Consider the following 25,947-nt stretch of genomic DNA (forward strand, 5'->3'; position numbering starts at 1 on the left):
TTTTCATAAATTTCTTGGCATATGTATACCCACCTGTATATTTATGCTCACGATAAGGGAAGAAATTAAAGGTAGCAGATGCTTTTAATGTTCCTAAGACTTTCAATGACTCTTTCAGATTCGATTATGAAAAATCAATGGGACTTCATACCAGGTGTTATGCAACATCAGATCTCATAAAGTGACTTCACTGATTAAATAGGAAATGCTATAAATTATACTGGTGTATTGGGCATTACCACGGGGCTTAAGGAGGAATGCGAAAACATGCAAGTTAACATAAGAAGAAACAAAAAATATAGAGATAGGAAATAGAGAAATGAGAATTTGTGCATATAAGGACTCACAAACTCAGCTAGTGAATGTCTCAGAGATTGGAGACAGGATTATGAATATATAATCAAATGGTCCTAATGAGCTCTTTCCTGACATTGAATTAACCAAGAAACCCTCCCACCACCGACTCAATGAGTAGGTAATTTAACTTACCTTCTAGAATTATCATCAGGTAATAACAATGGCTTTATGAAGGTCAGAACGTTGTGATGTCTCCAAGCCTGTGGACCGCATTACATGTGTGGACACCAGGCAATGTCAACCAGCCCAGTGATCTTGGGCCTTAGCTCAGTCCCACCATCGGATCCCAAAGCCAAATCAGGTTAGGCACAGCTGGAATAGCCTGGGACCAGCGGGTCTGACCCAGCACACACCCAGAATACATCTACTTTGGAGCTTTTAGAAATACACTATACAATCCCAAGTGCGTTTCTAATTGGGAGTAATTCTGCAGGATTTAGCCCATTTAAACACAGACATTTGCAGGACTACTCATGGAAAATTTTGGCTCAGTGAGAGTCTTGGGAAAATAGGATATATGGAGAAGACAAGGCTCTGGAGGCCTTTATCATGCAATAAAATGTTACTGAGAGCTTATGATGTCTTGAGAATCTAGTATGAGATTTAGTTCTGTCTAGCAAACAGTGCCTTTAAAATCTCACTGAGTGTTTGTTTCTTCAGTTATGAAATGGACTTAGAGCGAGTGTTTGGATATTGGTACTATATCATCACCAAAGATCCCTTTAATGTTGAATATTTATAGCCAGAACAAATTTGATTCCCTATGGCCAAAGTCAGACCAGGTCTCATGAAGCCAGATCACTCTGCAAAACCTAAACTGCACAAGGGGCATAGAAAGAAATGCAACCAGAAGAGTCTGATTTTAAAAGAAAAAATTATTAGGAAGAAGTCTGAAAAGATAGTTATACTGTTAGATAGAAACAAAAAAACAATGAAATAAAAAGTCAGGAATGACTGGGAAAAGAACTGTAAATGAAAGATTTTTGTTCTCTAACAACAAATTGCACTGTACTTTTTATAGGGCACCAAATACATTTGACAACGCCTCCATTGGTTTTACCTTTAACGCTTCAATAACAGCAGGTGGGTAGCTCAGTCCAACCATGTTTGATGTCCGTCTGTACATTCTGGCAAAGTCAGAGAGGGAAATGCAACATGATATTTTAAAAGAAGGATTCACAGCTCATAGAATTAAACCAAGGATTGAAAACTAATTAGAAAATTTCCCCCTGGCAACTCAAAGAAACTTAAATTTCCTCTTTTACCTTTTCATAGTCACTCAAGTGGCCTAAGTGTTACATTCAAAATGTGTTAAAGCAACCCCAAACACATAAACCATTGGAAGCAAAAAAAAATTACATCTCTGTGCCCAAAATTGGGAATTATATTACTAAAATGGTCACCTCTTCTGCTAGATATGAATTATGACTGAAAACTCCCATGGACAACCCATTTAGAAGAGCACGTGCTTTAGAGCTGTTGAAAACAAGAAAGAAAAATGTGCCAGGTGAACTTTGAACTCAACATTGCATTCCTAAAATCTGTAATTGCACAATAGGGGTTCTAGAAAGATTGAGTTTCTGGAATCTGTTTCTGAGGAAGGGAGGGAGGGAGACAATTCACTTTCAAAGAGCAAGCTGGCTAACAAAACGAAAAGTGGCACAGGGTCCTCGAACCCTTGTGAATGAACCGTCTTCCCCAGGTCAGCAATCTAAGAGTACCCCTGACCTGTTCCAAATGTAGACAGCATCTGCATATGACAAAGGACGATGGATTAGACCGTCCTTCAAAAATTAGGGACTGAACTCAAACCAAACCTTCTCTAATTAATAAAAAGAATTCTGAGCAAATGCAAAAAGCTTATTGTAATGACTACAGAGGTTAAAGTAGATATTTGTCTGCCATTTCTTACTCAAGACTATGTTCTTGAATTCTCAGTATTTACTAAGGAACCAAAACTGCATTGAAACAAAGCTTCAAGTTATTGAAATCAGTGTTCTGTTGTGGCTTTGGTCGTGGTGTGATGGCCATCTTTACCTCTCCACAAATATCCCAGCCTGCACTGCATGGACGATGGTCTTGAACCGCGGTTTCTCCTCACTCCTTCTGAGCATCATCCCCATCTGCCGTGTGAAGGTGGAGGCCAGCCAGTCTCGGACCTCAGAAGGCACAGCATCAGACTGGATGTCACTCAGCTCATCCTCAGTATCCAGGAGTCGCCTGTACAAGATACATAAACAAGACACTGAGATTAAACTTGAAGTTGGAGCACTCTGTTCAAAGCAACTGCTCCTTCTCGCCACCCTGCCTGCATACACAGGTGCAAAGAAACTCAATTAAGTTGGCCACAAAAGACACAGCACCTTTGTGGTAAGGCTTGTGGATGCTTGCCAATTGTGTTTTAGATGGTTCTCTCTACCAGCCTGGGCAAAGGAATAAAGGGGTCAGGCAGAGTCAGATATCCCCCATCTCAGGCTTCGTGGGTCTCAGATCCATTGCACTCAGGAGCACCCAGTATATTTATTCCTAGAAGGTCTATGGAATTTGAGTTGAATATAAGCCTACCATTCAAAAATGCATTCACAGAAAGGGGCCTGGTTGCCAGTCAATGAATTATTTCACAGATGGACCTTGTGGCACTGTTTTCCCCAAATAAAAAGTGTGTTTAGGAAGGGGGGTGTTTGCATTTCAAGACTTTGCAAAAAATTAACCAAACTACAGCAACTGTCTTCTGCAGTATTGATCCTAAGTGATGTCAACTGATATTCTTTCCCATTTGATAGGATGTAACAGAAATTTGAATGTTTAAATTCAAGCAAAATTTCCAAAATAATGCACTTCTTTATTTGAGCACAGTGGTTTAAATCATCTGACAGCTGTGATTAGCTGATTTTTCAATTTTGTTCATAGGGCAGCCCACTAGAAAGGAACATAATTAAATAATAATAGTTTATAATAAAGCTGAAAATCATATTTTATACTTACATTAAGCCCTACTAAAAACAAGCAGCAGAAGCAAATGTCAATATAAGGTTTGATTTTGTTTTTCTTTTAGACACATCAATGGGGGAAGGAGGCAGAACTTAATATTAGAAAAAATATATATTAACTTTCCTTAAATTAGGAGCCATGCATGTCTGTCAATAAAAAATAAACCATACAATCCATAGATTAAGGTGAAATACTTTCAGATTGCAATTTGGCAAAGAAAAGTAAAATATCACAAATACAGTTTTTTTCCAAATCTATCTGAATTAGGAAAAAAAGCTTTTCACATTCACCATTTCAACATTTTTCAAAAGAAAACCAATTCTGTTACTTTTAAATGCTTAGGCACTGGAACTGCTTTAAAACTTTTGGATATGGTAAGGGAAACCTTCTGCTACAAATATCAATAACATACAAAAGACTGAAGGAAAATACTGGATATGCTTAAGAGAACAAATGCTTCTTAATCACTTCAGAAGTTGCTGTTTACTTGTGGATATTGTGAATAAAAACTTGTATATAGTTTTTAGATAGAGGCTAACAATATGTGATAATAGTGGAACCCTTCCTTTGATAAAAATCTTACTGGTTTTTTTTTTTTTTTTTTTTTTTTTTTTTTTTTTTAACTTTCCCTTCTTTTTTCAAATCACCTGTATGAAAAAAAAAGTTAAAAAGAAAACAAACATACAATAAAAGAACATTTCAAAGAGACCATAGCAAGGGAGTAAGAAAAAGACAACTAACCTAAGATAACTGCTTAACTTCCAGCATGTTCCTACTTTACCCCAAGAAAGTTACATAATATAGCAACATTTCAGTGAACTTGTTCCTACTACATCCATCAGAAATTAACAGACCATAGTCATTTCTGGGCATCCCCAGAACGTTAAATAGCTTATCTGTTCTTCTTGGATTATTGTTCCCCCTTCCTTAATTGCTCTCTACTGCTAGTTCCCCTACATTCTACATTATAAACCATTTGTTTTACATTTTTCAAAGTTCACATTAGTGGTAGCATATAATATTTCTCTTTTTGTGCCTGGCTTATTTCGCTCAGCATTATGTCTTCAAGGTTCATCCATGTTGTCATATGTTTCACCAGATCGTTCCTTCTTACTGCCGCGTAGTATTCCATCGTGTGTATATACCACATTTTATTTATCCACTCATCTGTTGAAGGACATTTGGGTTGTTTCCATCTCTTGGCAATTGTGAATAATGCTGCTATGAACATTGGCGTGCAGTTATCTGTTCGTGTCACTGCTTTCCGATCTTCCGGGTATATACCGAGGAGTGCAATCGCTGGATCGAATGGTAGCTCTATATCTAGTTTTCTAAGGAACTGCCAGACTGACTTCCAGAGTGGCTGAACCATTATACAGTCCCACCAACAATGAATAAGAGTTCCAATTTCTCCACATCCCCTCCAGCATTTGTAGTTTCCTGTTTGTTTAATGGCAGCCATTCTAACCGGTGTTAGATGGTATCTCATTGTGGTCTTAATTTGCATCTCTCTAATAGCTAGTGAAGCTGAACATTTTTTCATGTGTTTCTTGGCCATTTGTATTTCCTCTTCAGAGAACTGTCTTTTCATATCTTTTGCCCATCTTATAATTGGGCTGTCTGTACTATTGTCATTGAGTTGTAGGATTTCTTTGTATATGCAAGATATCAGTCTTTTGTCAGATACATGGTTTCCAAAAATTTTTTCCCATTGAGTTGGCTGCCTCTTTACCTTTTTGAGAAATTCCTTTGAGGTGCAGAAACTTCTAAGCTTGAGGAGTTCCCATTTATCTATTTTCTCTTTTGTTGCTTGTGCTTTGGGTGTAAAGTCTAGGAAGTGGCCTCCTAATACAAGGTCTTGAAGATGTTTTCCTACATTATCTTCTAGGAGTTTTATGGTACTTTCTTTTATATTGAGATCTTTGATCCATTTTGAGTTAATTTTTGTGTAGGGGGTGAGGTAGGGGTCCTCTTTCATTCTTTTGGATATGGATATCCAACTCTCCCAGCCCCATTTGTTGAAAAGACCATTATGGCTCAGTTCGGTGACTTTGGGGGCCTTATCAAAGATCAGTCGGCCATAGATCTGAGGGTCTATCTCTGAGTTCTCAATTCGATTCCATTGATCTATATGTCTATCTTTGTGCCAGTACCATGCTGTTTTGGCAACTGTGGCTTTATAATAAGCTTCAAAGTCAGGGAGTGTAAGTCCTCCCACTTCGTTTTTCTTTTTTAGAGTGTCTTTAGCAATTCGAGGCATCTTCCCTTTCCAAATAAATTTGATAACTAGCTTTTCCAAGTCTGCAAAGTAGGTTGTTGGAATTTTGATTGGGATTGCATTGAATCTGTAGATGAGTTTGGGTAGAATTGACATCTTAATGACATTTAGCCTTCCTATCCATGAACATGGAATATTTTTCCATCTTTTAAGGTCCCCTTCTATTTCTTTTAGTAGAGTTATGTAGTTTTCTTTGTATAGGTCTTTTACATCTTTGGTTAAGTTTATTCCTAGGTACTTGATTTTTTTAGTTGCTATTGAAAATGGTATCTTTTTCTTGAGTGTCTCTTCAGTTTGTTCATTTCTAGCATATAGAAACATTACTGACTTATGTGCATTAATCTTGTATCCCGCTACTTTGCTAAATTTGTTTATTAGCTCTAGTAGGTGTATCGTCGATTTCTCAGGGTTTTCTAGATATAAGATCATATCATCTGCAAACAATGACAGTTTTACTTCTTCTTTTCCAATTTGGATGCCTTTTATTTCTTTGTCTTGCCGGATTGCCCTGGCTAGCACTTCCAGCACAATGTTGAATAACAGTGGTGACAGCGGGCATCCTTGTCTTGTTCCTGATCTTAGAGGGAAGGCTTTCAGTCTCTCACCATTGAGTACTATGCTGGCTGTGGGTTTTTCATATATGCTCTTTATCATGTTGAGGAAGTTTCCTTCAATTCCTACCTTTTGAAGTGTTTTTATCAAAACGGATGTTGGATTTTGTCAAATGCTTTTTCAGCATCTATTGAGATGATCAATTGATTTTTCCCTTTCGAGTTTTTAATGTGTTGTAATACATTGATTGTTTTTCTTATGTTGAACCAGCCTTGCATGCCTGGAATGAACCCCACTTGGTCATGGTGTATGATTTTTTTAATGTGTCTTTGGATTCGATTTGCAAGTATTTTGTTGAGGATTTTTGCATCTATATTCATTAGGGAAATTGGCCGGTAGTTTTCCTTTTTTGTAGCATCTTTGCCTGGTTTTGGTATTAGATTGATGTTAGCTTCATAAAATGAGTTAGGTAGTGTTCCATTTTTTTCAATGTTTTGAAAGAGTTTGAGTAAGATTGGTGTCAGTTCTTTCTGGAAAGTTTGGTAGAATTCCCCTGTGAAGCCATCTGGCCCTGGGCATTTATTTGTGGGAAGATTTTTGATGACTGATTGGATCTCTTTGCTTGTGATGGGTTGGTTGAGGTCTTCTATTTCTTCTCTGGTCAGTCTAGGTGGTTCATATGTTTCCAGGAAATTGTCCATTTCTTCTACATTATCCAGTTTGTTGCCATACAGTTGTTCATAATATCCTCTTATAATTTTTTTAATTTCTTCAGGATCTGCAGTTATGTCACCTTTTTCATTCATTATTTTGTTTATATGGGTCTTCTCTCTTTTTGATTTTGTCAGTCTAGCTAGGGGCTTGTCAATCTTGTTGATCTTCTCAAAGAACCAACTTTTGGTGATATTTATCCTTTCTATTGTTTTTTTGTTCTCTATGTCATTTATTTCTGCTTTAATCCTTGTTATTTCTTTTCTTGTACTTGGTTTAGGATTGGTTTGCTGTTCATTTTCTAGCTTCTTCAGTTGATCCATTAGTTCTTTGATTTTGGCTCTTTCTTCCTTTTTAATATATGCGTTTAGTGCTATAAATTTCCCCCTTAGCACTGCTTTTGCTGCATCCCATAGGTTTTGGTATGTTGTGTTCTCATTTTCATTCGTCTCTATATATTTAGCAATTTCTCTTGCTATTTCTTCTTTAACCCACTGATTGTTTAGGAGTGTGTTGTTTAACCTCCAGGTATTTGTGAATTTTCTAAGTCTCTGATGGTTATTGACTTCTAATTGTATTCCATTGTGGTCAGAGAATGTGCTTTGAATAATTTCAATCTTTTTAAATTTATTGAGGCTTGTTTTATGTCCCAGCATATGATCTATTCTGGAGAAAGTTCCGTGAGCACTAGAAAAGTATGTGTATCCTGGTGATTTGGGATGTAATGTCCTGTAGATGTCTGTTAAATCTAATTCATTTATCAGATTGTTTAGGTTTTCAATTTCCTTATTGGTCTTCTGTCTGGTTGATCTATCTATAGGAGAGAGTGATGTGTTGAAGTCTCCCACAATTATTGTGGAAACATCAATTGCTTCCTTTAGTTTTGCCAATGTTTCTCTCATGTATTTTGTGGCACCTTGATTGGGTGCATAGACATTTACGATTGTTATTTCTTCTTGCTGAATTGCCCCTTTTATTAGTATGTAGTGGCCTTCTTTGTCTCTCAAAACATCCCTGCATTTGAAGTCTATTTTATCTGAGATTAATATTGCTACACCTGCTTTCTTTTGGCTGTAGCTTGCATGAAATATTTTTTTCCATCCTTTCACTTTCAGTTTCTTTGTGTCCCTGTGTCTAAGATGAGTCTCTTGTATGCAACATATTGATGGTTCATTTTTTTTGATCCATTCTGCGAATCTATATCTTTTAATTGGGGAGTTTAATCCATTTACATTCAACGTTAAAACCGTGAAGGCATTTCTTGAATCGGCCATCTTATCCTTTGGATTATGTTTGCCATATTTTTCCCTCTCTCTATTAATATCCTTTATTGTACCCATACCGAATCTCTTTAGTACTGAACCTTTCTCCAAGTCTCTCTGTCCTGTCTTTGTTTCTCTGTCTGTAGGGCTCCCTTTAGTATCTCCAGTAGGGCAGGTCTCTTGTTAGCAAATTCTCTCAGCATTTCTTTGTCTGTGAAAAATTTAAGCTCTCCCTCAAATTTGAAGGAGAGCTTTGCTGGATAAAGTATTCTTGGCTGGAAATTCCTCTCTCTCAGAATTTTAAATATATCGTGCCACTGCCTTCTCGCCTGCATGGTGGCTGCTGAGTAGTCACTACTTAGTCTTATGCTGTTTCCTTTGTATGTGGTGAATTGCTTTTCTCTTGCTGCTTTCAGAACTTGCTCCTTCTCTTCTATGTTTGACAGTGTGATCAGTATATGTCTCGGAGTGGGTTTTTTTGGATTTATTCTATTTGGAGTTCGCTGAGCATTTATGATTTGTGTATTTATGTTGTTTAGAAGATTTGGGAAGTTTTCCCCAACAATTTCTTTGAATACTCTTCCTAGACCTTTACCCTTTTCTTCCCCTTCTGGGACACCAATGAGTCTTATATTCGGACGTTTCATATTATCTATCATATCCCTGAGGTCCATTTCGAGTTTTTCAATTTTTTTCCCCATTCTTTCTTTTATGCTTTCATTTTCCATTCTGTCATCTTCCAGGTCACTGATTCGTTGTTCAACTTCCTCTAGTCTTGTACTATGAGTGTCCAGAATCTTTTTAATTTGGTCAACAGTTTCTTTAATTTCCATAAGATCATCCATTTTTTTATTTAGTCTTGCAATGTCTTCTTTATGCTCTTCTAGGGTCTTCTTGATTTCCTTCATATCCCGTACTAGGGTCTCATTGTTCATCTTTAGTTCTTTGAGTAGCTGCTCTAGGTGTGTCTCTTCTGGTCTTTTGATTTGGGTGCTTGGGCTTGGGTTATCCATATCGTCTGGTTTTTTCATATGCTTTATAATTTTCTGTTGTTTTTGGCCTCGTGGCATTTGCTGACCTTGATAGGGTTCTTTTAGGGTTTGTAGACCAGTTGAAGTCCTTATCTCTAATTTATCAGATCTACAGCTTCATGGAGTACACTTTCTCTAACTAACCAGCAGGTGGCGACCACGAGCCACCTGTTCTCCACAAGCCAGATCTCCCCTGCTTAGCCTTTTTGGTGAGTGGGGGAGTGAGTCTTGTGGGGCCCAATTGGTGTCCCAAGCTTGCGTGTGTAGTTGGTGTTGCCTGCCCTGTATGTGGGGCGTGTTTCTGGGCAGTCGGGGAGGGGGGGTGGCCCTAACAATCAAATCTCCCTGATGATCCTAGAGTTTTAAAGCTACTGCAATAGTCTAATCCTTCAGTTCAGTCCTGCCACAGTTTGTCTCTGCCACTGACCCACAAGTCTTTGGTATTGGCGTATGGCTCCTGAGATTTGCAAGTGGGCCCCTCTTCCAGGCTGTGCACCCCGGGTCCTCTGTTGAGGGATGACTGTGCTATGTCACAGGTGAGTGCCGTCCCCCCAGGGCAGTTCTGGGCTGCTGGGCTGTGTTGGGAGGCTCCCAGTCTGCTCAAATGATGGCTGAATGGGGCTCTGTTAATTCACACTGCTCCCCCTTCCCAGCTCTGGGACATTCAGCTGAGGTTGCAGGGAAGGCTAATGTCCACGCCCAGTTTTGTGGTGTGTGCCTGTTATTTGAAGCACTTCCGTCACACTGGGTTGTCTGGGGCAGCTCTGGGCTATGGGGCTGGCGATGGGCAGGAGTGTTTCCTGTCCACCAGGATGGTGGCTGTGAGCGGACACCCCCCTTTTCTTGGGAAGTTGTGTTGTTTAGTGAATTTTCTCAGCCACTGGATTATTGCCTTTTGTCTCAGAGCTCTCTTAGTTCTGCTCTTGACTTGACGTGCCCAAATTTCAATTCTTTGAAGCTTTCTGTATTGAGCTTCTTAGAGTAATTGTTTTAGAAAAAGCAAAAAGGATTTAAAAAAAAAAAAAAAAAAAAAAAAACCGGCCCTCCTCAGAGATCTAATGGGTTATTGAAATGCTAATAGACAAAGCAACCAGGGCCATTAAGGAAAGGTGCACAGGGCAGAGAGATCAGCCTTGCTTCGGGATTTGCATATGCGCCTCAAGGCCTGATCTCCGCCCTTCCCCTTTCTGTGTTCACCAGAACTCCAAAAATCCTCTGCTTTTACTTTGGAGCTTCTCGTGTTGTTTTCCTTCTATGCCCGTCTCCTCTCTGCTGGGCTGGCTGCTCTCAGAGTCTCTGGTGTCTGGCCTCAGTCTATCTATGGTTGGAGTTTGAATCAGTAGAATGAGTTTCCGATAAGAGCAGCCACTGCAATTCTCCCTTCTCCTTCCTGGAGCTGACAGCCCCTCCTCCCCCGGGACTGAGCCTGGCAGGGAGGGGCGCGGGTCCCCTGGCTGCAAAAACTTACAGATTTCGCTGATCTCAGCAGTTCCACGTTTTCATGAGTGTTGTATGAAGTATGCCCAAAGACAGATTGCTCTGTGGTGTCCAGTCCACGCAGTTCCTGGCTTTTTACCTACTTTCCTGGAGGAGTAACTAAAACATACAGCTCACCAGTCTGCCATCTTGCCCCGCCTCCTTACTGGATTTTTAAAAATTTATTTTTCTCCTCTTATACTATCCCACTTCATTGTCTTAATGGCTGTGTAAGACAAGTTCTATTAATTAACTCCTTTTACAGTTAAAGAAGCACAGAGGCTAAGTGACTTGTCCAAATCTACCCAGTTTGTCTGTGGAAACTAAGGCTCTATGGCCAGTATGTCTCCACCTGCCATGGGGACAGTTTCAGAAAAGCCAGTTAACAGAAAATTTACTGGCAGTGGACTTACCGTCTCTTGTTTTCAGCTTACCTGGTTTCATCAATATATACAGATTCAAGTACTGTGGCTGCATATTCCAAATTCTTCTTAAGATCTACCACTGAAGCCTCCCCTCTCTCTAATTGTTTGACCAAAGACCGCAACCTATGAGGAAAAAAAGATATGCTTCAGTCAGAATAGAAAACAAACAAACAAACAAACAAAAAAAACCCCAAATAATAATGCTATAATTATAATGACATTTTACAGTCATTTAATGTTCTTATTTATTCCAATATATCTGAAAGGAAAATAAGCATGGGGCAGACCAGTACTTTTCAAAGAAGTACATTAGGAAAGAAATCCATACATTTTTGCCATTGTGAAGCAAGAACAAAAATTTTCTTATCAACTAAGCTTCAACAATGCCTAACACTCTCTAGCTACCTTGTACCTTTTCAAAAGTTCCTAGGTTACAATGATTTTGTTTTCTCTTTAATTTTTTTGTTCTAGTTGGATATACTAAAGCACCCACCAGTAGCAACATCACTAAATTCCCCTTGAGATTCTGCTACATTTAAGGCACTGGGATTGGCAATGGGCAGAGGGAACAGAAGCATGTTACAAGACAGACGAGGAGATTTGCCCCACCAAAATATCCAGAAGAAGTTGCATAAGGAATAGATGAAGATAAATCATTTTACAGGAATAATCCCTACTAAGAAAATAAAAATCCTAGTTTTTTTCAAAAAAGACTATGGGTAATAAACCAAGGTGCTGAGAACATGCCTCCCTCCATTGCTAGCCAAGAGTTTCAGCCAGTATAAGAGAAAAAAAAAACACAAGCTCTGCTCTTATGTACATGAAGGTTATCCATACAGAGAATGACTTGGTATATATCTGAGCAATAAAATGCCTACAGATGATCAAAGTCCAGTAACTGGGAACACTTTTCATACCACAAAGATTTGGAGATTGGACAACTCTTTGGGTTGTTTGAGAGGCAACAATGAGAAAAACAGAGACTCTGAAGACAAACTTGAGTTTGATTCCCGCTTCGCAATGTACCAGCTGCGAGACATGAGGTAAGTCATTTAACTTCTCTGAGACTCATCTATAAAATGGAGAGCCAATCACCAAATTCCCTAGGTTAATATAAAGATGAAATTAAATTGAAATAGACAATGTGGCACACAGTAGTTTTTAAAAAAGGTACCTGCTCTAACCATTGTCACTGTTATTATTCAGTGGCCTTGATCATCATAGGTAACCAAAGGAGAAAAATCTAAGCAGAATTCTTAAGATTACTGTCAAGTCTCCACTTCACACTGATTTATATAATCTGCACCCATATTTTTCACCTTAAAATATTCTTAGACTTCCATTCATAGGAGACAATAGGTCAACTTGCAAGATGTGAACTCCTCCCTTCCAAATCTACATGAAAATGATCAACAAAAGAGAATGAGGAAAAATCATGCATTAACCTTTAAAAGCAGGCGTGAGCATCAACTATAAAAAAGAAACTTCCAGGGATTTCAGTGATGTAACGTACAGATGAGATTAGATTGAAGGTAGTCCCTACCTGACTTGTGAGTCTGCAGCAAGCAAAGGGGAAATATGCATAGGCAATTAGCAGAGGCCTCTGCAGATTTGGTGGTGAAGGTCAGCCACTGGGAACCCATAAGCAGTGCTAGGAAATGTCCTGGGTTTCTGAGGCAGCACGGGACAGGGAACTGGCACGCAAGGGCTTACTAATCACTTGCACTCATGGACAGCCAGCCTGCCAAAGAATGGGGAGACCATAGCAGCTAGCCCTGACTGCTGCCCCAAATAAGGACAGGCAGCTCTTTAGCAAACACACATTCCTGGCTAAGCCTACCTCCAATTCTGACTCTCACCTCAAAGAGCCCAACTACCCTCAGGCTGTTTGGTCTCTGCACTGGCAAAGTAAAATGAGAGTACATTTAAACTTTTTACTCCTCCCTTCTTTTGGGGCTTAAAGATTTTACTGGGGATTGACCTGAATCTCTGAAAGGACCCATCTCAATTCTCAAAACCTAAGGGAAAAGGACTAAGCAGGAAAAAAAGTGATGAGAGAAAATATAAGACAAATAGAAATAAGAACCAGAAGATCCTAACTACCCCTAGGAGGGCTTCCATAAGAAAAAAAGCAAGCAAGCTTTAATCAAAAATACAATAAAAACAAGTTTTCCTCGGCCAAAGAAACCCATATAAACAGATGAAAAGGGATCAAGTGAAACCAGAAAAAAAAAATGATGAGAAAACATCCACATGTCACAACATATGTGTTGTTACGATTTTTGAATTCAAAGAACAAAGAAAATAACTTGCAAAAATCTTTGGGGACAAAACCCAGATTACTTACAAATTAATGAAAATTCAAGCTTGCATAGACTTCTACTATGCCTAACACCAGAAAGCAATTTAACACACCACCAGAGTTTGATAGTAACAAGTTGCAATTTGAGATTTCTATATTTTTTAGAGTTTCCATGTACATGTGAATCCAATAAAGATATTCTCAGACATAAACAGCTCAAAAATTGTATCATTCATGTGCTTTTCCAAGAAAAAAAAGAAAGTAAGACATACTCTAGGAACAGTGATCTCCCAAGGGGGTAGGATTCATAGGTGTCCCATTAAATGGCTTGTGGGTTCATGATCTAGATTTAACTAAGCCAACCTTTACAAAACAGATAAAGCATTTTAAAAGATTCATAAAAGAAGTGGTAGGCTAAATATAATGCAAGAACAAAGAAATGACATGAAAGTGACCAGCGTGACACGTCTCCTTTTCCTGGGAGAATCTCTTATTTGTAGTCTAAACTCTTCCTTGGTCACTTCACAAAATAAAAACTAATACTAATCAGTTAAAAACCAATTAAAATTATTACGAACATTATATGGAGTGTGGATTGATATCCACTAACAATTCCCACTCCTGGGAAATCACAGTGTTGAGGGAATGAAGTAATGAAGTAGTGATGAAGTAGATCAATAGCACTGAAAAATGAGCGCCACTGAAGTCCCAGGCTTTGCGCCAGGACTGGCAGAAAATCAGCAGTGTGGGGTTTCTCCCTGATACACTGACCAGGAGAGCCAGGCAACATTGGATGCAGCCCCCTTTATGCATCCAGTGGATAGCCTGTCCGCAGTAGAAAGCTGTAAACAGGAAGCAAACCCCTAGCCCAGGGGCTTCAACAAACCCAGAGAAAAAATTACACAGCAATCAAGTGCCTGGTTTAGGTTGCAGAAGAGGTACTAGAGAGTTACCTCCACCCCGTCTTTCTAGCTTATGAGCAGAAGTTTCTACCAACACCACGGCAGATGGCGAGGGGAACATAAGACATCCCACCCATTCTGCTTATGGGAAAACACCAGCCTGCATTCACTTCTGTTTATTCAAGGACGACTAAACAGAAACAATATCCATGAAAAGATTCAGTACTCTTTAGAGGCAGAGAACACCACATTCAAAATGAAAAGGAAGGGCTCACTTTTTAAAACAATTCGCTAACGGAAACAGAAGTAAGTGTGGGGGTAGCAAATGCTTTGTGTTCACTTGAATTCAGGAAAATACAGATTCCCTGAAACAAAGGTGAAAGCTGAAATCATAAGGCAATAAGAAGTTTACAAACAGAGGGAAGAAATTAAAAAGAAATGAAACATGACAACAGAAAGTCAAAGAAAATTTTTTTAAAAAGGTAAAGGGTGATTAACTTTACATAAACCCAGCTCCCGTTTGGACTAGCACCCATGTCAGATACAAGCTACAGCTGTCTCCTGCCGCACGGCCACTGGCTTTCTGTTTTATGCGGCTGCCACACAAACCCTAAGAATTTCCAGATGCTCCTTCTTTCAAATCTTGTTGAGCTTTAGCAGAGCGTTCAGCTGTGGGCTGCTCCTCCAGTCCTTTATCCTTCTCATGTAGAACACCCTGCCCCTGTCTCCTCTACCCACCTTCCGCCTCTGGGTGAAATTGTTATTTCTGGGGCAGAAGAGTTTTTGCTAATTTGCAGCCACTACTCTCAAAGATAAAAAAAAATTGCTTAAACTTTCTGGGAATACAGAGGCACCTTTCCCTATTTTCCATCACAATATAGGTTCTCCCTAGATCTGAATCTATCTTATAAAGGGATGTCAGGAAAGAGCCAGGGTCTTTCATACCCACATTGTCAAGTATTTTCATTAAACCTGGAGATTAGCTGGGACAGAAAGGTTCAGTGATCTTCTTTTGTTTTCCAATTAATTTTGTATGGATGTTTTTCCCCGTGAATGCATTTAGCCCAAAAGACCAATGTTCCCAAGAGCCTGTATCTTGGGAAAGCTGAAAATTTAGCTTTTTAATACAACCCCAAAAGATTTTTGGTCTGGGTAACTGATGGGAGTTCATGTCATAAGCATTCAAAATAAATTCACAAAAAAGGAAGAAAGAAGGAAGGAAAGGAGAAAGAAAGGGAGGAGGGCAAGGAGAAGGGGAGGAAGGATGGGAGAGCTAAGAGGAAATATACAATAATAAAAATAGCAATAATAAAATTTCTCTTCTGAGTGAATTTTCATAGTTTCCAGCACTCCATCAATTTCTATCACTATGGCTGCCAAATACTAGTTACAGCATAGATGCGCAACACCGTTTTAGGAATAGCTTATGCTTTTAAACTTTGGCAAGATGCCTGTCTGTTAAGGTGGTGTATAATTTCACTGTGATGAGCCATTGCATCTTTACTCAAGTCTTTTGCTTCTCCACATAAACTCTTTGCTTTCCTCATGCTTCTTCACTGCAAGGCATATGATGAAAAGCTGTATCACATCAGTTCTCTGTACCCTCAAGTCCAAACCAGGGAGCGTGGACGCTAAGTTACCCTGAAACCATGCCCAACACATGGATGCATAAAGGAGATGGAAGAGGGCAACTAAGTGAGGATGAGTCCAAGCATTGTATTTTGGAATTTGAAAAGCTGTTGGGATGGAAGAGAGAGAGGATTTTTGTTTTTGTTTTTCTCCGCAAAGATAATCATGCGACCAATGGGCTTGATCTGATTAGGAAGCAACTAATTGATTCAAATAAGGTGAAACTTTCTGACTTAGGAAACTGCCCTACAAAGTACTCTGCACTATTGCCTTACTCAACTGAAGTCCCTGAAAACCCTATGATAACATGCCTCAAAAGCATGCACATTCCACTGAGATTTAGACATTGCTAGAAAGAAAAGATTGGAAAAGCACAAGTGAAAATGAACTGGAATAAGAAGCTACAGAGTTTTTTTTTTATATCGGTCCATTCTACCAAAGGTTATTCCCTCTGAGAATGAATATGCAGCTCCTAAAATGCCAGGGTGGCTGACAATGATTGTGGTCTCAGACACTTAGCTTACTTTGGAAGAATGTGAAGGGAATTGGGTTTTGACAGCATTTCCCATATATGACCCAACAAATCATGGGTCCTAAACACTTGTTTGAATAAGAAAACACCTTTTCAGTTCATCACATCCATGTAGTTGTAAGGCATAGCATCTCTGTGCAATTTTCACACACCTGTTTCCTCCACATCACTCCCACCCCTGCCACTTACCTAAATGCCATAGATCATACCTTAAAACCACTCCTCCACATGTGATGCTCCAAAGGGGCTTTCAGGCTTTTGCTTTAAGGCCATCTGATGGTGACATCTGACCACTCTTCTGGGGATTTTTTTCTTTTTCTACTTAATCCCCACTGATTAAGATGCCTGCACATGAAACACCCATTCAGCATTTACTGAGTGCTTTTTGTGTGCAGGCACTATGATTGGCTCTGGGAATACAGAAGTGGAAAATTCAGTGCCTTCCTTTAGTTAGGGAAGATGGCTCATCAGCACCTACAATAAAGTGCAGTGATTGTGACAGCAGAGGTGTGGCAAAGGTGTGAGAAAGCACAAAGAAATCTCTAGGTAGGAAGCAAGGGCTTCCCCAGAGGAGGTGACATCAGAGCTCTCCTGGAGGTCACACACAGGTCAGCCAGGCAAGCAACTGGGATAGAGAGATGGTGGTCTCTGGAGAGAGGCTGCAAACAGCATGTGCAAAAGGCCCCACGGGTGTGGAGATTGTGATCTACTCATGGCATTCATGGAGCTCAGCAGCATGTCAAGGGATAATATTTCAAAAGAAGGCAAGAGCCAGACCATCGTGGACTTAGTATGCTGGGCTAAAGACATTTAATCTTCCCCTGGAAATAATGGGGAGCCTGGAGAATTTTTAAAGGGGGGGGGGGGTGGCATGATAGCTTTTTATTTTAAAAAGATCAATCTAGCAGTAGAGAAGTGCAGGTACTTAGTAGGTGGGGAAATTCTGTTTTCATTGTAACCAGGCTCGTCTGAGACCCTGAACAGCAGAGTCTGAATATTCTCTCTAGGGTGACAGCCCTTCAATGGGGTGCTGCATGAATTTAGTGGTGGTATAGCTGGTCACTTTTTTTTTTCTCTTTTTTTCTTTTTTAATTGTGATTGTTCACATACAATACAATTATCCAAAGTTCCAAATTGTACAATCAGTTGCCCCCAGTATAGCTGTCACTTTTAAGAATTTATGGGAGAGGGCATGTTTTGGACCTAGTATTTCCTCAGCCTAGTGAATGCCAAACCCAAATCAAGAATGCCACCAATAAAAATAATGTCCAGAAAGAAAAGTCTAGTTATATGTAACCTTTACCTTTCGATAATGTTGTAAATAAAAAAGACTTTTGCTTCTATGGCTCCCAATTATACCTGCTTAAGGCAAATTTAAAAATAGATTTAAATAAGTTATTAGGTTCCAACTACTTTTTCCAGTAAGGAAAAAAAAAACGGTACTTAGGTTCATATCTGTATTTTTACATACCTCTCTATATAAGTGACTAACTAGTAGAAAATTAATAGTTACAGAAAATTTGAACATCATTAATAAAATTGATCTAATTGACATATACTAAATACTACACACAAGTACTACAGAATGTACTCTTCTTTTCAAGTGCATGTGCAACATTTGCCAAAATGGACCACATGAAGGCTTAAAGGGAAAGTCTCAACAAATTTGAAATTATTCAAACCACATGGATTATATTCTCTGATAATAGTGGAACGAAGCTTTTAAATAACAACAAAAAATAACTAGAAACATTCCAAATATTTGGAAATTTAGCAATATACTTCAAAATAGCAGCATGCATTTAAAATGATAATGAAAGGATATCATAAATAAATTCTGAAGATAATATTTCAAATTTAGATGAAATAAAAATTTAATCGAAGCATAACTTATCAAAACAGACAAGAAAAATAGAAAATATGAATAGTTCTCTATTGAAGATACTGAATCCATAATTTAAAATTTTCTTACAGAGAAAACTAGTCCTAAATCACTTCATTGATGAATTTATCTAAACATTGAAAGAAGAAATAACAAAGTCTTCCAGATAATAGAAAAAGGGAATACACTTTCCAACTCATTTTATGAGGCCAGCATACTCTTGATTCCAGCACACTGGAGATTACAGGAAAAGAATTTTAGGCCAGCCTGTCTTGTAAATGTAGATACAAAAATCTTAAATAAAATTCTAGCAAGTTGAATCCAGCAACAAATAAAAAGAATAACAAACACTGAGCATCACTTGTATAAATGCAACATTGGTTTAACATTTAAAATCAACAAGTAGACAGCCACATTCAAAAGGAAACAAAAAGGATTTAAACACAGATCTTTACACTTTTTACAAAAATTAACTCCTATTGAGAGAAGTTTAAAATAACCCAAATAAATAGAAAGATAACCCATGTGCATAAATTTAAAAACTCTGTATTTTAGAGATATGAATTCTCCCTAAATTTATGTCTATATTAAACGTAATCCTAGATAAATTCCCCACAGGTTATTTGGTGAAATTTAACAGATCGATTCTATTTTTTTTTTTTTTGAAATGTAAAGAACCAATTACAGCCAATAAAATTTTGATCAAGAACAACAAAGCTGAGCAGTCACACTCCCAGCAATCAAGACTTACTATAAAGCATTTGTTTTTAATTCTAGGCCTGCGTCTATCACCTAGTGACCTCTAGCCCTTCTCTTAACATCCAACTGTGTGTGCTGAGGAATTACACATGTATTTTTATTAATCAACATAAGCAAGGAAACCTGGTATAAGAAAAAAGAAATCACATTACACCTGAGCCAGTTATCAATTGCTTTTGAATTATCCAATTCTACCCGTGACTGTCCTATTCCATCAGCATGGACCCATTCTTTGGATACCCGGTTAAGGGTATCACTACCTACTTTCTTGATGGCTGTGGATTTTCTGATCAATATTTGCATTCCTTTTGTTTCCATGAAGCTGTACCACAAAGAAGCCCTGCATACTCTATCTTCTTAGAGTTTCTGCTCCACAGGGAGGTCTCCTTTCAGGATGTGTGTTTGTGGGCATGAGAGTGAGTGACTGTGTGTGCACATGTGTGTATAAGCTCAGTGTAAATGTGAGTACTAGGCAGAAAGTTCAGTTTTGTCCAAGAGAGGCTTCATATTTTTATGGTATTCTAGAAAGGACTATGACCCAAGATTAAAGTATTAATTCACTTTGAATTTATAATATTGATTTTGTGCCTCTGTAGTTTTTGTAGTTATATAAAAGGCAATAATATAAAAAGAATTTAAAAGTCTTATAAAGAACTGGTTCTTAAAAATCTGTTTATTTCTTGCCTGTTTTTACTGCCACTCAACTCACACATTTTGTTAAAAGGAAATAATTAAAAAAAAAAAGTGCAAGATTCATGATCATGCTAAGAGATTGCTTATTCCCGAAGGAAAGTGTTGACTCTCTAAAACAGAATTCTCTGTGACAGAGCTTATGGGAAAGAGCATTGATATAAGAACCCACTTTATTGGCCATTGTCCTTTGGAGAAAGAAATAAAAAGAACAAGAAATAAAACCCAGAGCATCATTCAGGATCCACCAGAGGTTACGCTGGGGACTGGAGAGGGGGAGAAAGGTAAAATCCTTTCAGGCAGCCAAGAGGAAAGTTCCAGAAGCCATTTTTCATTTGCAGCTATTCATGTGGAAAGAATCACCATCTCTTTTCTCTGCTGACAAACACACCACTTCAAAAACATCTGTCTCGAAAGATCAAAGCAATGAGAAGAACTAAAAAACATCTTTGAATGGCTCTAATGAGAAAAGGAAGAAAGTTTGCAGGAAGATTTTGGAAGGTTGAAACCCATGCATAGACATGTTTCCCAATGACTCCCTCATTTTCCTTCCCTGAGTTCAGTTTCTCATTCAGTCTAATAGCACTGGGTTGATATGATTATCCAGAAAAGCAAATATCCCTCACCTACAGGAATCCCACTATATGAGAAACATAATGTGTTTTAGCATGATAAACCCAAGATTACCTTTTATCCTACTTCTGCTTTTATTTTTTCATAATAACAAAAATAAATAAATAAAATTAATTCATGGAAAACACTCAAGTAATGGTTAATAAGGCATTGAATTAGAAAGCTCCCTTCCTCAAGATAAATTCCAAAAGAATTACAGAAAGAAAAAGCAAATATCAAAGAAGAACTTCCAGGGAAGATGTGAGAAGTAGGGAGCTCCAGGGCTCACTCCTCCTCCAAAATAGTAACTGGGCAGGCAGGAACTGTCTGAAACAACTGTTCTAGGGCTCCAGAGGGCAGGGAAGTCCTGTACATCATCTAGAGAGAAGTGGGATGAAGAGGCTGAGAAACTGTGGTGAAGAATTGTGAGTAACTCGCTCTGTAGCAGCAGCTGGCACCCACCCCCCACCCTACAGGAGGCCACCTCAGGGTCCAGTCACTGGCAGGCTGCTGAGGTGGAGAGGGTCATGGAAGTCCTCCTCCACAAGAATGGGGGTGGGTAGAAAGACTGAGCACTGATCATGGCTTTTCATTGACAAAGTTGTATATTGAGCTGCTGTTTCAGCCTGCCCCGGACAGGAACAGCTGTAGCCATTGTTTCAACCACACCCCAGTTATAACTTCTTCTTAAGTGCTTATGGATCATTCTCCATAATAGACCCCTTGTCGGGTCACAAAACAATAGCCATGGGTGTAGGCTATGGAGGCTGAAAGACATGGTGCTTCCCCAGGGCTGCAGGAAACAGTTTGCTGAGGGCGCTATCTGCTAGGCAAGTCTGAAAAGTACAGCTTTGGGGACTTGTCAAATAGGCTTTTGGTAACTTTCCTTACCTTCTCCACAGGGCTTTTTGGAGCTGTCTGCACCCCCTTTGTGGGTCCCTGGCCCTGTCTTTGCTGGAAAATACTGACTTGGGAAAGTCCTCTCTGGGGTGACCTTCCTCCCAGAATTTGCCCTCCAGTCAAAAACAGCTAGAGGAAATGAAAGGAGTGTAAAGAAAACTATAGATGCAAAGCAAAAACAAACAGAATAGCTCAAGATTCCTGGAGAAGGAATGGTGGAAAGGAAACTTTCTCTTGGGAGTGAAATTATTGCAGTTAGTGCAATTTTAAAAATTGCCCCACATATCCAAGGCAAGAATCAGATGAAAAAGAACTGAAAATATCTGATCAGCTAAACACGAGCAATACTAATGGTCTAGAATAAGTTGAACCAAGAGTCAAAGAAAAGCCTTAACACAAAGCCAATCAACAATAAAACCCTAGGCAAGAGAAAGAAACAAACTTACATAGTAAACTCATCAAGTAATCAGACTCCTAGACATCAGCAAAAAATCACATGCAAATAAAGAAACGGGAAGATATGGCTCAGTCATAGGAACAAGTTAAATTTTTGGAGGAAACACAGAATTTGAACAGCTAATCAAAGATGTTCAAACAAATCTCCTAAATCAGTTCAAGGAAATGAAGGAAAATATGACTAAAGAGATAAAAGATATTAAGAAAACACTGGGTTAGCATAAAAAAGAATCTGAACATATAAAAAGAAACATATCAGAAATTATGGGAATGAACAGCACAATAGAACAGATCAGAAACACACTAGAGGCATGTGACAGCAGATTCGAACAGGCAGAAGAATCAGTGAACTAAAAGACAGGACAATCAAAATCTTTACAGACAGAACAGATGGAGAAGAGAATGGATAAAAATGAGCAGGGTCTCAGGGATTTGAATGACCACACAAAGGGCACATACATACACACAATGGGTGTCCCATATGGAGAAGAGAAGAGAAAAGGGGAAGAGAGATATATTTGAGGATATAATGGCCCCAAATTTCCCAACTCTTATGAAAGACATAAATACACACATCCAAGAAGTGCAATGTATTCCAGTGGTTGAAGTAAGTATTGCCTTTACAGTAATAACGCTGAATGTTAATGGAGTAAACTCCTCAATCAAGACAGTTTGGCAGAATGGATTTTACAAGTATGAACCAACAATATACTGTCTACAAGAGCCTCACTTTAAACCCAAAGACACAAATAGGAGCAGGAGTAGCTGTACAAAAATCAGACAAAAGAGATTTAAATGCAGAACTGTTATAAGAGACAAAGAAGAACACTATATATTAATAAAATGGGTAGTCCGTCAAAGAAGAAGTAACAATCAAATATTTATGCCTGTAACCATGGTGCCCCAAAATACATGAAGTAAACACTGGCAAAAAGAAGGGAGAAATAGACATCTCTACAATTATAGTTGGAGATTTCAATAAACCACTCTCACTAATAAATAGAACATTTAAACAGAGGATCAATAAGAGAACAGAGAACTTGAATAATATGATAAATGAACTAGATCTAACAGACATATACAGATCACTGTCCCCCAAAAACACAGGTTATAACTTCTTCTTAAGTGCTTATGGATCATTCTCCATGATAGACCACTTGTTGGGTCACAAAACAAGTCTCAATAAATTTTAAAAGACTGAAATTATACAAAGCACTTTCTCTGACATAATGGACTGAAGCTGGAAATCAATAACTGAAGGAGAACTGGAAAATGCACAAATACATGGAAGTTAACTAACACACTCTTAAACAATCAGTAGGTCAAAGAAGAAATTGCAAGAGAAATAAGTAATATTTCAAGATGAATGAAAATGAGGGCACAGCTTATCAAAACTTATGGGATGCAGTGAATGCAGTGCTGAAAGGGAAATTTATAACCCTAAATGCCTACATTAAAAAAAGAAGAGCTAAAATCAAAGACCTAATTGCACCCCTGGAGGAACTAGAAAAATAAAAGCAAACTAATCTCAAAGCAAGCAGAAGGAAAGAAATAAAGAGATTAGAGCAGAAATAAGTGTAATTGAGATTAAAAAGAAAAAAAGCAATAGAGAGACTCAACAAAACTGAAATTTGGTTCTTTGAGAAGATCAATAAAATTGGCAAACCCTTAGCTAGACTGACAAAAAAAAAAAAAAAGAAAATAGAAAAATACAAACGAATAAAATCAGAAATGAGAGGGAGGACATTACTACTGACCCCACAGAAATAAAAGAGATCAAAAGAAGATACTATGAAAAACGGTATACCAACAGATTAGACAACTTAGATGCAATGGACTAGTTCCTATAACACATGAACAACCTACGCTGAGTCTAGAAAAAATGGAAGGCCTCAACAGATCAATTCTAAGTAAAGAGATTGAATTGGTCATCAAAAATCTCCCAAAAAAGAAAGACCCAAGACCACAGGACTTCACAAGTGAATTCTATCAATCATTCCAAGAATTAATACCAATCCTGCTCAAACTTTTCCACAAAATTAAACAGGAAGGAATACTATATAACTCATTCTATAAAGCCAGCATCACCCTAAATCCAAAGCCACATAAAGATACAAGAAAACAAAATTACAGACCAATTTCTATAATGAATATAGATGCAATAATCCTCAACAAAATACTTGTAAATCAAATCCAACAGCACATTAAAAGAATTATACATCATGATCAAGTGGTTTTTATCCCAAGTATGAAGGGTGGTTCAACACAAGAAAACACATTAACAAACTGAATGGGAAAAAACATGTGATCATCTTGATCAATACAGAAAAGTCATTTGAGAAAATTCAACATATTTTCTTGATAAAATCACTTCAAAAGACAGGAATAAAAAGACTAACAACCCAATTTAAAATGGGCAAAAGATTTGAACGGACATTTTTCCAAAGAGGAAATATAAATGGCTAAAATCCCCATGAAAAGATGCTCTTCAATAGCTACTAGACAAATGCAAATAAAAACCACTATGAGATATCATTTCACATCTATTCAAATGGCACTGTTAAAAACAAAACAAAACACAAAACTACCAATGTTGGAAAGGATGTGGAGAAATAGGAACACCCATTCACTGCTGGTAGGAATGTAAAATACTACAGCTGCTGTAGAAGACAGTTTGGTGATTCCTCAGGAAGCTAAGTATAGAATTGCCACATCATCTGGCCATCCCACTATTATATATATACATATATACCCAGAAGAACTGAAAGCAAGGATGCAAACAGACATTTGCAATCCAATATTCAGAACAGCATTATTCACAATTGCCAAAAGATGGAAGCAACCCATCTGTCCATCAACTGATGAATGGTTAAACAAATGTTGTGTATACATATGACGGAGTATTATTCAGCTTTAAGAAGGAATGAAGTCCTGATGCATGAGACAACATGGATAACCTTGAGGACATTATGTTGTGTGAAATAAGTCAGACAGAAAAGGAAAAATATTGTATAACCTCACTGATATGAACTACTTATTATAAGCAAACTCATAGAGTTAGAATCTGGAATATAGGTAACCAGGGGATAAAATGTGGGCAGAGAAGGAGGAGCTGATGCTTAATTTGTGCAGAATTTCTACTTAGGTTGATTATAAATGTTTGGAAATGGATAGTGGTGATTGTAGCACACTATTGAGAGTGCAGTTAACAGTGCTGAAGTGTGTATTGCAGTATCACAACCAGGATATTGACACAGGTACTGTACCTGGATCTTCTTCAGACTCCCCCAGTTTTACCTGTATTCGTGTCTGTGTGTGTCTGTGTGTGTATTATAGTCTTGCAGGATGTTTCCATTGGGGTAAATGGGTAAAAAGTGCATGGGGATCTCTTTGTATTATTTCTTACAATAATGTGAATCTACGATTTTCTAAAAATAAAAAGTTTATAATTAAAAGGAAATGAAGCATAGCCATCAGCTTGGTTGATGATGATAGATTGGGCATAGGCTGCCCTCACCCTAGCCGGTTTTATAAGTGCCTCTGTGGTCACACCATAACCTACCCTGTATCTCCCAGATACTCCTGCTGAGCTTCAGCAGCAGTAAGAAGGAAAGGACAAGCGTTCACTGGAGAGCTGTTAACCAAGTCTGACAACTTTGGAAAGGCTCCAAAGAGGGCTTACAATCAGCAATGCTTGGAGCATGGTGAGAACCAGAGAAAGACCCAAGTCGATTTCATGCAGAAACTGAAATGCTAGCCAAGGGCTCCACACAGATAAGATGAGGGGAGAAGAATCCAACTTTACTTTCAGCAACCCCTGGGGCTCTCTAAGGTAGGATACACAATTTGCATTTTCCCTGTGCCTTTTCAGTTCATCCTCAGAAGTCTGTTTGATTTTGAAGGCAATTTCACTAAGTCAGGCTGGCCATGAACGGTTTATAAAGAAAGGAATTCAGAGCTAGGCATGAGGTTGAGAGAGCAAGTGTGAGTAAGTAGGGGGTGAAACAAACTGTCATGGTGATTGTGTTGTATTTTATAGCCATTTCCAATCAAATAGGAAAACAATTTGCATATTATTAACATTTTAAGTTTGTTTACAATATAATTAGCATTTAATTTCCTCCCAACCATAAATTATTCTGTAATAGTGGTGGGGGTAGGGGTGGGGGGTAGAGTGGGGTCTAGACATGATGTTGCATT

The 25,947-nt window shown here is 38.3% G+C and overlaps 1 protein-coding gene across 3 annotated transcripts in view; it reads right to left on the reverse strand.

Moving 5' to 3' along the window:
* PDE1C (phosphodiesterase 1C) overlaps positions 1-25,947 on the reverse strand; it is a 567,042-nt gene that overhangs the window by 111,490 nt on the left and 429,605 nt on the right. For all 3 annotated transcript variants that reach the window (XM_037837021.1, XM_037837022.1, XM_037837023.1), the window contains exons 4-6: positions 11,093-11,206; positions 2,395-2,577; positions 1,418-1,484 (exon numbers count right to left, since the gene is read on the reverse strand). In XM_037837021.1, coding sequence (XP_037692949.1) covers positions 1,418-1,484; positions 2,395-2,577; positions 11,093-11,206 — 364 coding nt within the window. The remainder of the gene's footprint in view (positions 1-1,417; positions 1,485-2,394; positions 2,578-11,092; positions 11,207-25,947) is intronic.

This window comes from Choloepus didactylus, chromosome 5 (genome assembly GCF_015220235.1).
Source record: "Choloepus didactylus isolate mChoDid1 chromosome 5, mChoDid1.pri, whole genome shotgun sequence".
NCBI classification, from domain to species: Eukaryota; Metazoa; Chordata; class Mammalia; order Pilosa; family Megalonychidae; genus Choloepus; species Choloepus didactylus.